Source organism: Taeniopygia guttata, chromosome 5 (assembly GCF_048771995.1).
Source record: "Taeniopygia guttata chromosome 5, bTaeGut7.mat, whole genome shotgun sequence".
Taxonomy (NCBI): Eukaryota; Metazoa; Chordata; class Aves; order Passeriformes; family Estrildidae; genus Taeniopygia; species Taeniopygia guttata.
This window is the reverse complement of record NC_133030.1, coordinates 40,927,587-40,942,853: the sequence shown is the minus strand read 5'-3', so window position 1 is coordinate 40,942,853 and position 15,267 is coordinate 40,927,587. Positions and strand designations below refer to the sequence as shown.

Here is a 15,267-nt window from a genome sequence, read left to right as displayed (position 1 = left end):
GCTTTTGAGGAAGGTACTATGCATGTTCTTTGAAAAATGGAGTTTCTTCTCTTTTCTCATACTTTTGCTTAGAACCAAGTCAGTTTTCAAGCACATGAGTGAAGCAGACAAGAAGAGCTTGAAGGGCAAACGAGTTAAGGTGTTCTGAGTGAATTCATGTGTGTCAAGAACTGCCACCCATATGTCTATGGATTCCACTGCAGAAAAAGCAGTAATATGCTGGAAACCCAAGTCATTGACCAAATTTGTTGACCAGAATAGTTAATTTTCTGCATTACTTGAGTGCATTAAGATCAAAGATCTTGAGTTTATGCTAACTATTTATATACAGGATCATATGATGTTTGAAGCCATACAAAACTTTACTCTTGGAACATACAAGATTACGCTATTAACTTGTAAATTCTACAGAGTAATGGTAGAAAAACTATGTGCAGATTATTGAAATTAATTTAGATAATATTCTCTGGTCCGAACTATAAAAATACCCAAAAGAAGATTACTGGTTTTCTGCTCGAAAGAGGACTGTTCTTAGTAGAATCAATTAATTAAAACATAATTGCCTCTCATTTAGTTAACCAACAACTGCACCAAGCCAAGTAAGAGAAATTTCTCAGCCACTCTAGTCTTTGTGGGACCACCCTTTTGGGGACTAGCAAAAATGATCACCAAGATCATCCCAAATCAGATGGACAAAGATTGCCTTGTCCATGGAGAAGCAAACTGTAGCTTCAAAGCTGCCTATATCCCAAGGGAGAAATAAACCACTCTTGATAATTTTCTCCCGATCTAGTTCTGTTTAATATAAGATTGCCTATTTCTGTTGTGTTAAGATGTCATGCATAAAAATCTATGAACTATTAATTGTACCGTTATTACCGTACAAACGGCTGCTACACTTAAGATAGGGGAAAAAAACCATATATTTTTACTGTGTCACCCATATAATTAATAGAAATTTTGCTGAAGAAAATGTCTAGTGGGCTTAAAGGCTTGATTGATTTCCTATATGTTGCAACTTTTGACTGGCATTCTGGTATTCTGTGTCAAAAGATCCCTATAAAATGTCACATTCATCTTAGTCGCCCTCAATAAATCAATACTGAAGATTTTGATTATATTTTTAATTTTTGCGATCAAAATTATTCACCTTCTCTCATTCTCCAGAGAAAAATACAGTTTTATAAAACAGCTAACAAATTAACCAATAACACAGTAAGACTAGCCCTAGTCTATTTTATTGCACAGATAATAATGTGCTAAATTTTCCTATAACCACTGTTGAACAGCTTATGACTGTCACAGACTGACACAACAGCCTTTTTACATGGTGCAGGACATGCATACTTACTCTTTGAGAGACTCTTCTAAACGCTGGACTCGCAGAAATGCTTCATCTCTCTCTTCATTGGCCAACCTAAGCCTTGCCATGACAGCCTCATCACGTTCCCGTTGAGCAGAATAAACTTCTTCCACCAGAGCTGCAAAAGTGTGTTCAACAAACAAGTCTGACAGGGAAAAGCACTATTAGATGCACTTATGTTGGCCTTTGCCACCCGCTCCTAAAATCAACACTTCTCTAATGACCTTGGATTATTCTGCATAAGGTCTATATTACCTCTTAGACACAACACTAAATTGCTGTCAATTGTTACAGTCAATACTTTAAGGTATTAAATAAAGCGACGTGTTTTCAAATTCACCTCTATAAAATTTAACAGGGAAAGAAAAGTGATTTGCTGGGCATTCTGAATACTTGCTTAATTGAAAAGTAATTATTAAAGCTCAGAATCATATAAGACACTAGCAAGTTTCTTCTAGGACACAGAGTTAAAAGTAATCATACATTAAAACTACTACCATCAGACTGCTTCCTATAAGAGTGGCACAGTGATATTAAAAATTCTAATATTTTTATAGTCTGTCTCTGGTATCACAAGAGTGGCACAGCTGGCATCTCTCCTTCTCTGCCAAGCCTTTACTTTATTGTGTAATATACTGTCATATTATCTGTTACAGCATACATGGACCTTGGAGCATTAGGTACCAATAAACTAAGATTTACTGTCTATCCTTAGGAGCAAACTAACACCTTCAAGTCATTCCTCATCCTCTGCTTACATTTTTCCCTGTCTCTCCCCTGTCAATATGTCTAACACCATTTCTGGCACACTGCCAGAATCCTTACCTCGACCCTGCCTCCACTAAAATCTTTATTCATACTTTCATCATTTCCCTCTGCAATACTGCAAATCTCTCCTCACAGTCATCATAAAACCATGCATTCAAAATGTCTAGGGACTTTCTGGATGCTGTAAGACTGCTGTCACTCCAAGACTATATTCTCTCTCACTGGAACCTCAAAAAACTTAATTTAGATCTGAAGGTTCCTGAATTCTCCATCCTCCTTGTCCCTTCTAGTCTGTCAAACTGGGGTATAGCCACAGTCTCCTAACACCACACTATAGTGTTTTTCAAATTTTTATATTTATTTCTCAAGAACTTTTTATATTAAGGCACTGCTGCTGGCCTTCCTCACTCCCTTCAGAACTATCTGCTCCTCTTTCAACCACTGTTTAAGTCATTAAGATCTCAAAGAAAGGCTTCCTCCCTCTTTACTTCCTCACTTTTACTAAAAGCCTAGAGCTTTTGTCCCTCCATTCTTACCTAAATTGACATTAACTTTTTTCCCTTTATTATTTTACTTTTACTTCACCTCTGTACATTATTGCACAAAAAACTTCATAGTGAACATATAATGAAACATTATATTGTTCTTCACAGAATGAAGCAGAAACACAGCAGCACATTCTTGTAGCAGATATATTGCTGGCACAAAATACATTTTATCAGTGCCAAGGAAAAAATGAATCTTCTTGTCCTCAAGCTGGGGAGAAGACTGTCACTGAGGAGTAAGGAAGCATTTTTTGCAGGCCTAGCAAAAGGTTGCAGGCTAACAGCACATTACACAAAATCATAAAGAGAAAGGCTAAATGTTACTTGTGAAAGTGCACTCCCTCCCCTCAGAAAAAGTCTGCAGAGGAGCTATAAGCCTAGTCACCAGGTCAGAGGTGTAAGAAGTTGTGCCCCAACAACATCAAAAGAAATTCCGCATCAGAAGCACAGATTTTGAAATGTATGCAAAAATTAACAAACACTGATTAAATTCTCTTTAATCCAGAAGAATAGTGAAGATCTATTTGAAGATCTATTTTCCCTGTTTGCAACAAGAAAACTTTGCTTGATGTGGAATGGAAAAACTAAGACAGGAGAAAGGCAGCTGTGACACTGCATTTGCACTGGCTGGTATCCAGCAATAGGTTTGCGGCACTTGCAGAGAAGGCATCTGATATCTGCAAAGGTAGGTGGCTCAGCAAAGGAAAGATAAAAACATAAGAGGTAACCTAGGCTGTGCATTTCAGCTCACCAGACTTCCACTTCGATTGCTGAGATGTGTGATGGCAGGGAAACTAGTGCCAGGGCAATGACTGCCTGAGTGAATTACAGTGCAACTGCTATGTCCTCACTGGATCTGGAATACACAAGCAGTTTGATTCTGTAATGGTAACAGTACCTAAATATATTTTTTTGCTATGGTTTTTCCAGTAAATTATGTCAGTTTATCTAGCATCATAACAGAGACACTTCACAGGGAGCCCTTTCCATAAAGCTGCAAGTGGAAACACTATGCAATTTTCACCTTGAAAACAACTGCTGTAATGAATTGAAAGTTGTCTAAATGACTGAAGATTTGGCACTTACTACTATTCTGAGGTTAATTATTTTCCAGTCTAGCTAACTTCTTTCTGGCCTGTTCAAGTGCACCACTTCTGTCAGACCTTAGAACATCCTCACCTCAGCATGAAATTCCACAATTTGTTGACTTTTGCAATGGATCTTGAACATACATGTACACGTAGAGCAACTATATTTTGGCATATCTAAGTCCCTCTCTTCATAAATATGGCCAGTGGTAATAATGACTATAAAGGCTTTTAAAAACTAGATTTTTTCTTCTTTGTAATTAAACCAAAGTAATGTACATGTATGAAAGCATTCAGAAAAAAAAATATTTTTCAAGTTATTTAACTATCCTGCTTATCTGAAATCTTACCACCTCTGAAGGCAGCTCAGATGCTAATTGCCTTTGAACAGTGAACCCTTCCCCCTTCCAAAAGTCTATTACAAAACAGTCTTTTAACTATCGGCTATGAAAAGTAACTTTAGTTGAGCAACCATTTCTTGTTGTTTTCTTATCCTTCCACTAAAGTAAAGCATTGGTGTAAATATCCCACTGACCAGATCCACAAACTGCATTAAAAAAATATTTGGTCATTCTATATCAGCTACAAATATCTGGCTTTTGGTTCTGTTTCTTAAAAGTAATATTGCAAGTCAATTGTTTAATACTAAAATATAATAGGGTAGGAAAACTGTAGAAAACCATGTGAGATGCTTGCATAGTAATCTAAGTTTAAAAAAAAAGAAGATACTTAGATATGGCATTTGAATACAACATAGCAATACTGACACTTCCAAAATAAACTACTTATTTAAAAAATACTTAAAGACCTCATCTAGCTCCTTTTAATGGTCTACAGAAGACTAAGTCACCTGATTGCTTCATCAGCTGAAGTTGAATTTAGGTTTGATGTTTTTGTTACCCAATGGGTATACATTTCTGACCCCTATTTAGCATTTTATAAATTCCTTTTTTCCTCCTATAGGGAATGTTATGACAATCACGTGATTGCAGGTAGTCTGAACATTCTCCACTCACAATGAGCTTTGGATGAGTCACAAGCAGAAGTTCAGGACCATAAGGACCACAGCATGCTTGAAATAAGTGAAATGCATACACATTTAGGTCTCAATGCAGCAGCAAAGAAAAACATTTTGCAAAGAAAAACATCTAGGAAAATGAGTGATGTATAAGCTGTCCAGCTAGAGTCTATGAAAGAGTGACATGAAATTCCTTCATATTAGAAAGAGTAAATATTATCCAGATCATATCTATGCTTCTTCAAAATGTGAGGTGAAAACTGATCGAGAGGAGCACCAAGTCATGCTTCTAAATTCCATTCAAGATATAACATATCCAGCAAAACACTAACTCCATACTGCCACACTGACTTGGTGCCTGATCCAAATTAAAAACAGATACAGCTACTTTTTCACCAATTGCTCTGGTCAATATTACAAAGTTTTCCTTGGAGACCTTTTAGTGGCATACCAACCACCCCTACCCTTTCTGTCCTGAAGCCTGACCAAGAAGAGACACTAATTCATACAGAATTCGTATTTCAAGTAAGAAAATTACATACAGAATGAAGTATGAGAAGTCTAGTATTAAGCTAAAATGAATTGTGTAATTTACTATTTCATATATATATATATATATATATATATATAATGGCATTTAAGAGTTAAAATATTTAAATACCAGAGAACTGAATTAAGAAAAAAGGATTATTTTCCCATGCTTGCAAATATTGTAGTATATAAAAGTACAGCACCACTGTTTAGTTGTATAAAATTTATTTTTTTAATAATTTAATAACATCTTTCTCCTTGTAACTAAAACCCTTGTATACTCTAAAAGAGCTCTTTATTTTAAAAGAATCATTATGCTAAACTCATCAATTCTAAAACATTTTTAGTTTTTAGTAAAGAAAACAATTGTAAACAGAGAGCTTTTGTAAGGTAGATAGCTATTACAAAGTTCACTTAGAAAATCAATATAGCATTTTAGCTGGAATTTGCTCATTAAACACCCACAGCTCTAATGCAAATTATGATGGAATGAATAAAGCAAATACATATGCTTCTTTCTTTTTATTAAATGTAAAATCTACTGTTAATTGCATCTGGTATGTCATCTAAACTTTTCTCCTTAACTATTAAATAGAAGCTTTTACAAAAGTCATTAGAGATTCTCTTTCTTTGACTTGTATAAATTTCAATATTTGTTCAGTAAAGGTTCACAGCAGTTAAATTACATTAACAAATATTATTAGCTACTATGTAAGCCAACTAAGTAAAATACTTATATTGCAGGTAAAACAAATCAATGGGTGTTTACAATAATATTTGGATATGTCCATTTTTAAACAAGCTTATCAAATATCATGTAATTCTTAGTCAAATGAGAGAGACTCAAAGTAGATTTTTTTATCCCAAATACTCAAATTTGTTTAGTAAGCTAATTGTTTTCTAATATGGGCAAAAGTAAATATGAAGAAGATGAACCATACCAAGTATGAGTTTACTGAGTCAAAGCAGTGTACATATTTTCTTAGTTGAACCTGATTCTTTTGGCAAACTTATCTCCTATACTTTTTAAACCACCTTTAAAACAGCAGTACTGAGAAGGTGTGCTGGAAATCATTCTAGTTTAAACAGTGTTTCATGATTTTCCAAACATGGAACTTTGGGGGAAGCAAGGAAAGCATGACCCCCAGGATAAAAGTCTGTTTGCTTATTTCCTAGAGGTCATCTGTGTAAATAAAATAAACTGAGTAAGAGAGGCAAAAGACAAAATGTTGGAACTAAAAACATTTATGGCAGCAGAAATCACTTCACATTACTCATTAAAATTAAATACATGCCAAATCTTCTCATAGTGATATGAGATCACTATACACAGTGCTACTGTATTTCAGAAGATACAGTAAATACTATAACACTACCATAACTGGTTTTCAATATAAGTAAGTTTTACAGATATAATACATTTTATTTAACCCTATGGACGAGTGTTTGTTCTCCTTACAGAAATACAAACATGTATGTATTTATCATCTACTCAAATTAGAAATCAAAATCCACTGAGATTTCCTTCTACTAAATTTAATGACTGTGCTCACAACTCCTAAATAAGTCGATCTTATCATAACCAAATTAAGAAAAAAAACCTGCATTGCCATAAAAACCTTTAAAATGCGTCATTAATTGGTCTCTGCTTATACATGTTACAAAATGCAGATAATCCCTAGAAATGTTCAAATTCTAAAGCACTTACAGAGTTCTTATTCAGGTTAATGGCAAACTATCAGGAGCTCCAGGGCTCACTGTCAACTTAAAAATAGTGCTGACATGTTCTATTATGAAACAGACAACTTAAGTTCCCAGCTCTTTTTTGAAAGCTACCATTCATTTACTTTCAGTTATGACGTACAACTGAAAAAATAAAATAGTGATAAGAAGATCATAGGAAAAATACTTAAGAGTTTTCACCACTCTATACCAGGAGTTATAGACTAAAAGTAATTTACACCTAAATGTGACTTTATAGATAAAGCAATCTGAACAAACACTGATAGAACACTGACTTCTTTATTGCTTTGTGTTTGTTGTATGTATTTAGTGCATAGCATTCATCTGCTCCTACATTTTCAATGCTATAAAAAGAGAGTTCTTAATAAAAGGCTAAAGTTGCTTAGTGGCAGCTCTGCATAGTGTTTTCTTTATGTACTCAGATCACAATTCAATTAAAAAAAATAAAGTGGAAAAGAATAGGAGAGAGCATTATACACAGACACCAAGGCAGTTCTTGTGAAAGCCAATCCCTGTACAATACTTAAGCCTCTGCCTCTAACACACTAAACACAGCTGACTTCAAAATTCAAACCATAATGCTGTTATATTTTCTTCTTCAGTGGATAATTGCTGATACCTGAATATTTACTTTTAGGGGGAAAATATAAACATTGCATTAAAGTTTGCAAGTTATAATTTGTCATGTAAAAGGAAAATTTTGTAATGTCCCAAGAAGTAGATCACTGGCAGACCTTTTTATTCCTGAATAAAACCCAATTCTTTATGCTCATCAAGTAATTTTGTGGAAGAAAGGACAGACTACTCATAAAAAATGCAGAAGAAACTAGTTTGCTTTTTACATACCAACTCCACCGATACATAGCTTAGTAATTTGGCATTTTAATCTATGCCAACTCATCATATATTGTACTTCAAAGAGCTGTATGCAACTTTTTGAAAATCGACAATTCTGACAATCTGAAAGCAAAATCACTTTGTTTCAAATTAAGCTGTTAAAAATTAAACCAAGAATTTCTCAGCCACAATGCCCCCACCTTGGGGTTATTTTCTGTTCTTTAAATGGATTTCCTACCTTCCCATACAGAAGATTCAAATCCTGCAGCTATTTTCAAAATTGTGTTATTTATCAGGAAATATTTTGGAAAGATACTCAGGAAATAGTATTCATAACAAAGTATTTAATAGGACAAACCCCGTAAGAGTTATATAGACTAAATATATAAATAAATTATGCACAGAAAATTGGTTTAGGGAAGTATATGCATTACATTCTTAAACTGAAAAATATCATTCATATTTAGGTTTATAAACATGAGAGTTGGGAACTACTGAGTTCTTTTGGCTAAAGCCCAATATTGGCCTTATTTCAGTTTAATTGGAAGAGGATCTTGAATTCATCTTCTCCATGAGATATCAGGAACCTGGATTTCTGTTTGTACCAAAGGTTAATAAGAAATGTGTCTGCAAAAGTCAAACAGCATTAAATACCAAAAACTGATTATTATTCTGCAGGAGTTGTTCTGTCATTCATAATCTCTCCATGCTCCAACCTTCCACAGCTAATCTTTAATGGATGACATGCAGGAAAGAAAAATAACATCTAAAAAGGGACTCTAAAGTGAGCTTTGAAGAAATGGAAAATACTTTACTTCTGTGCTGAAAGTTATTGCCACCCAAAGTTTATTACTGGCAAGATCACTTATTTCCTCTCACCTAATGGATATTAAATCAAATTAACTCTAAACTAACTGCCACCTGGATATTTGTTTTTACTTTTGCTATTAAATCTATTGCATATGCATGCATATTCAGTAATTATTTTTCTAATTTTAATTTAGAAAACTTCAAATAATATTCATTAATATTTCCACACCATATTCAAGAATTCCAAAATACCACAAGTGTATATTCACAACATTTTCATAAAAAAAGATCCGAAATAGGGACCTCATTGTAGGTATATTGCTTTAGTTTCCAAGAGACTGAAAGTTGCATGATATACACCACCATGTTAGAAGTACTGCTTTCCTCTTTTTCCACACTTTATTTCCTATCATTACCTTGGTCTTTCAGAGATCATCTACGGAATGCTAATACAGTTTTCAGGCATTAAAAATGGTGTGAAACCCCTAACAGGGCTGCACTCAATCCTGCTGAGCTGATGTTGATTTAAGAAATATTTTGGAAATATTATTATTAAGATACTGGTATAAAAAAACCCCAACTCATGGAATAGCTGTTGCTACAGAAACATAGAAGGACAAATATTTTTATTATATTTTTGTTCAGAATTATTCTTAGGCTCAATATATACTCTGATAGCAACAAAAATATTCCAGGAGCTCCAGTTCTGATGCCAGCTATGGGATATCTTGCTGCAGGAATGGCACTATGAGAACAGGGCTTAGATATTTTTTCCAGTCTAGAGAAGTTACCACTATGATCTATAACTCTCCCTTACACTCAACCACCTCCTTCCTCTAGAAGTTCATATATATAACTCCTGCTTAATTCTTCTATTAGGAAAAAATGAAGTCACTTACTATATCCATCCAAAGTGAGATCTGTTCTCTCAGCTAGTTGTTTTGAAGACTTACTCCTTTTCAATGCCTCCATCTTGATTTTCCCATCTGTCCTGGGAAGATGCGTGCTCCTTCCCCTTTCCACTCCCTCAGGTGGCACCCATTCCCTTTCTGTTCAACATATGAAAGTTCTGCACACCCAAATTTCAGATCTGGCTATTCTGCATACCCGCTTCCTACGTGCTGTTCCCTTTTTGGCTTACACTATCCTGGTATCTGTTCTTTTACCATGTGCACTTCCCTGGGTTTTCCTGATCTTGTCTCCACCTCTGTTCTTCTTCATGACAGGGAGTGAAACTAACAGTGCCTTCTGACATTGGGTCAGAATGACACAAAATCCAGCAGAAGAATAATGAATAAACTGCAGGAATTTCTGGTAACTATGTTCACCAGAAACAATAATCTCTAATGCCTAAAAGTCTGAAATCAAAATCTTAAATTCTCTAATTTTCTTTTGCCATAACTAGCTGACATAAAGATAGGGATTCAAGGAAATTTTAAAATAAATTTTCAAGGCTAGCTAGCAAAATTTCAAAATAAAAACATTCTGAAAATAAGTTATTTACTTCACACTGTATTATACTTTTCCTCCATCATGTATATCTTCTGTTTTAATTCTACTTTTTCTTCTTTTCTCATGAAGCATTGCACAAGTTCACCCTTTTATTCTTCAAATTTTCCTTTGAATAATGTAAAAATCATAAACTGACAATCTTTGGATTATTTGTTTCTGTAGACTGTTGTAGCTTATGCCCTTTGTCTTCACTTTTCAATTATTTCCATAGGTTTAGGTAAAATCTATCAATTAGAAAGTTACCTTTTAAAACAGAATTCTAATATTCCTCAAAGTAGATAACACTTTTATGGTGTACCTTTCTTATGTTCTTTACAATATAATTTTGTGGAGTCACTTACTTATCATAAAGTCAGTACTAAGTAATAATAAAAATGCAAACACCCATATTTACAAGCTTCACTATACCATGTGTTACACACTGCAGTAATTAAACATTAACTAGTAACCTGAAATCACAGCAGCATGTGTACTCTCTTCCTCAAAGAACTTAATGCAGGGGGATAAGTTTTTCCTTGAACACACCGTCTGTTCTTTATTAGGTTCTGCTTGTCCATTAGAACTCTCCCCAAGGCTTTTATGAGAGAGATACACACAGGCTTCCACAAATCCAGTTTGGCTCACATAATTCCAGATTTTAAACCATTTATCTAAATTTGGTAACATTCCTGTAAGACAGGAAGCAAAAAAAATCTGTGAAATATTAACAATGCTTCCTTTTGGCAAACAGTTTAAGTAGTAAGGAGCCTCTTGCCCTCTCTCTTCAGCATTTAAAGGATTTTATACTTCCTGTACTCATAAAAGGAGTAAAAAAGGTTATTTTTTTAAAGGTCATTGTTATTACATTATGAAGCTCTCTTTAAAATTTGAGGTTCTTCCTTTTAAAACAGAATAAGCATGTTAAATTATTCTATCGATATTCACGCCATTCTGTTTTGAAGAGAAAAATATACTTAGGACATCAATAGAAAGTTTAAGCAGTAGTGTAGGAAAACAACAATTTCCTAACAAGTATTTCAACTGCATCCATAAAAACGAAACTCTCCGTGTTTTGACACACCTTTCTTTCCAGGTTTTAATGAGCAATGAACACCTATATCAAAGAGAATCAAGTACAGAGGTAAACCACTGGGCAAATATCCAGGAACAAGCACAAAACTTCATATTCAAGCCAAACAACCTGCATTAGCTTTTGGCTGGTGGATATAACAGTGACACATAGTGCAGATTTTTCATTCTTCTGAAAATAACGCAAGCATTTATGTGAAATTAAATAAGAATAAAAATTCTGCCTGTATTTCATTTATTTCCTAAGATGTTGATTAGATTTGACTTTCTCTTCCCCTACAACAGAAAATCTAGGAACTCTCTTTTCCATCTATAATATTCACACTATACCATATTCTCAGGAGTTTGTTATTAAATGTAATGTCAGCCATCTGTTTTTCAGTTAGAGAGTTTATCATCTGTCCCTGAAGACAATTACTCCTCCCTTTAATGCAAATATTTTGGGGACAACTATTAGTACTATTAATACTCTATGAAGTGTGTGTGATCTATGAGGAAACAATTTTACCAAGCTTACACTTCCTTTCTTAACAAATGATACAATGAATTTATAAAAGCACTCCCATTAATGTTTTTTAAACATCTTCATGAAATCCTGAGAGTATTTTTCATATGCTGGGTACACTGTATACACAGTCATGTTTCAATAACAAGAATGCCCAGCTTCATTACATTAGCAGCTTCCACAAGCATAGAATACAACCTGTCTCCATGCTTGTATGTCTATCCAAAGAACAACTAACAACAAATATAAGCACACATTCACTTTCAGCTATAAACTTAAAAACCTTTCCTTCTGAGAATTCATATAAACTTCATTCACTGGATATATGCCATCATCTGAAAAAAATTCATTTCAAAAGAGCAGATTTTTCAAGAACAGCGCAGGTCCCTGGTTGAGGTGAATGTGAGACTATCTCCAAACACGGAGAGGGGGTAGTATTGCTCTGAACCAGCTAAAACAATAAGTGGTATTTGAACTGCTGGTTGAAAGGTAGAGGCACTGGTAATCATTATTTCCCCTTGTTTGTTCAGGACCTTCCAACAAAACAAACAACCTTTTTGTGATTGGATTGACATGGTGTTAACAATGCATTTAATGCCCAAATCAGTATGAATACAGGTAAAGCTCCTACTAATACCAGTACCAGGATGTTAAAGCCATCTATTTTCTAAGCAACTCTAAACAGCCACATATAAAAAAAAGTCAAATCTTCCCTCCTTTAGCAAATAAAGCTAACATTCACTAGGCCACGTCATATAGCAACCACGGGTACTGTATGAGCCATACAGCCATCTGTTAAACGCTTGCCTACTGTACCTGCAATCCTTTCTGCAATCTTAGCTTCTGTAGCTCTGTCTTGCAATTCTAAGTCCAGTTTCATTGTCTTCAGCTCCATGTCCTTTTCGGCCAGCTTATCTTGAAGCTGAATTGAACAAATGTACAGTAAGATTCTTATCTGGCTGAAACTGTCAATAAGTAATTCAACCACAATAAAATTGTAAACAACGATTTCTCTCACCGCAAAAATACAGACGCTAAGCATTAAAACAGAAGTTAATTTTATTATATTTATTTGCATAAAGAATAAACGTTAAGAATATATTTTATTAACATCTGGACTATCTTGCTCTGTAAGACAAGTAGCAATGAATATGCCATTGTTTTTTTTTTGGGATTCTCTTCCTCGGGTATCACCAGCTTTAGTCCTTCTTGCTAAAGAAGTTCAGAATTGCATGGAATATAATGTAGATGGTTGCATGAATAACCTGTTTCCTACCAAGATACAGACATCACAGTCTGAAAAGACTGGTGTAAATGCGTATTTTTTCATGTTCCTCATCAGATGGAAGATTGGTATTCTTTCACATATCAAGGCCTTTATTTTAAAGAGTATTCACTAAATCTGTAATTGGACAGATATCTGAGCTTGAATATTCAGTGACACTTCATGGAAAGACTAGAGACTTTTAGGTTGTTTAGGCACATGCAACCACAGCTAACACTAGAAGGAATGCACTGTTCGAGGAAGATGGAATTTTCTCCCCTTCAATAAAGACGAATTATCAGGGCACATTAATTGGATTCTACTCATGAAATCCTGGTCTAGTCTTTGGTCCTCATTGGTTTTCATCCAGGGTGCAAGAATCTACGTCATTGATGGAAAAAGTCAGAGAGTAGGTTGGAGCAGTTTTTTAATTCCAGAGAAATAGTTGTTAAGCAGATACTAAGAATCCAAAATGACAGGAAGCTAGTGATTGGTGCACTAAAATAAAGAAGAAAACTAAATCAGGCACAGTTCAAGATGTATGTTTTGCAAGGCAATTATAAAAAAGCAAATATTAGTATCTTGAATATCTCAACTGTACCTTTTTATTTTTGGCCCTCAGAGTGTCCAATTCTTTTAAAAGGAATGCAGTTTCTGTTCTTCCACCTAAATCTTCAGCATCATTCCATGAGGATATAAATTCAGGGAGTGTCCTGTTATCTTTTTTTTCCACACTGTTGTATGTTGGAAGGAAAAAAAAAAAGAAAAATAATTTTAAAACCAGTTGTTGTTCCACCCCTCTGAAACAAAATGCACAGAAATAAATTATCAAAACTTGTTAATAAACTTGTTAGCCACTGCAAATGTATGAAACAGTCAGAAAAAATGGATGATCTTCTACCATTTCTTAAAGCTGTAATTCTGAAAAGAATCTGTAAATCTGGAATAGTAAATCAATATCTGACAGTACTAAGGAAAAAAAAAAACAAAACCCAGATGAATATAAATGGGCTATGAAGCTTATAAACAGCAAATGCTTAAGTAAAGCAAATACTAAAAACCATTGCTTGACAGAGAGAAAAAAAGTAATAAAACATTTGGGGATCAAACTGATGCTTAGGTTTAAGCAAACCAAAATTTTTTATAGGATGATTCCACAGGAAGTGATATGAGAATATCTGTAAGAAAAGATCTAAGAATTAATCTTGAAGAAATCATTAAAATTATGGTATGATTCTAAATATTATAACTGACAACAGGAATTCCATCCTGCATGTCACCTGGAGTTTTAAAATAACTTACTGGCCATAGACAACTTAAAATAAGACAAGATTCAATGGCCAGAAAAATTCTGTCTCAAAGTAAGACTTTACAAAACTTCTTGGGTATCCATTTTTACTCACAGATCACTCAGATCTCACTTGTAACATGGCAGAAAAATCAGTAAATGAATGATTAGAAAGTGAGCTAGCAGATGCTTTCCTTAAGCATTTTCTGGTTATACACTTCCTAGCTAATAATCAATAAGAAGTAGCAGCAGAAAAGCTATACCTTCTGAACTCTTGCTTCCAGTCTAGACATTACTTTATATGTAATTCACATCCTAGAAAGATAAAGATCATCCTAGAAAGATAAAGCAATAGCTAAAGATTTATTGCTCCAAAGAGGCAGACAGCTGTCTGTACTCAGCCACCCTTTTTTCACCTGCTTTCACTGTATTTTCTCCTTAAATCTAAAAATGACAAATCACATTGACAGTAACCAGGACCACCACCTAAAACACAAACCAACTCTGACTTAACATTTCCTGGGTTTTTCTAGATCAAGAAATGTTAACATATATTCTAATTGCAATCAATCTGGGCAAAGATGGGTTTTGGCATATAGCTTTAGGATCCTACATATAACATACTTGGAGCTGAGATGGTTCAACATGATCACTGCTGTGGGAGGTTAATCTTAGTGTTCCAGACAAGCCTGATTGTCAGTAGGAGTGGCACTGGTGAACGGTAAAATGAACAATATTTGGGTGACTCTGTGCTGGGCTGTACCTAATCACTCCGGATTATACTTGGCATTTAGTGCAGGATGCATTGCCCTTACAGCAAATCTCAGTGGCTAATGCAAAAAGGCAAAAAGGAAAATGAAAAAGTGTTAAGGATTGGGATTGGCCCAAACAGTCACTGCTAGATCATAATGAAGATAGCAAAAATGG

The 15,267-nt window shown here is 34.5% G+C and overlaps 1 protein-coding gene across 7 annotated transcripts in view; it reads right to left on the bottom strand.

Moving 5' to 3' along the window:
- Positions 1-15,267, bottom strand: part of MIPOL1 (mirror-image polydactyly 1) — a 185,893-nt gene that overhangs the window by 122,330 nt on the left and 48,296 nt on the right. For all 7 annotated transcript variants that reach the window (XM_072930225.1, XM_072930226.1, XM_072930227.1 and 4 more), the window contains 3 exons: positions 13,654-13,786; positions 12,605-12,710; positions 1,352-1,481 (listed from right to left, as the gene is read on the bottom strand). In XM_072930225.1, the coding sequence (XP_072786326.1) occupies positions 1,352-1,481; positions 12,605-12,710; positions 13,654-13,786 (369 nt within the window). The remainder of the gene's footprint in view (positions 1-1,351; positions 1,482-12,604; positions 12,711-13,653; positions 13,787-15,267) is intronic.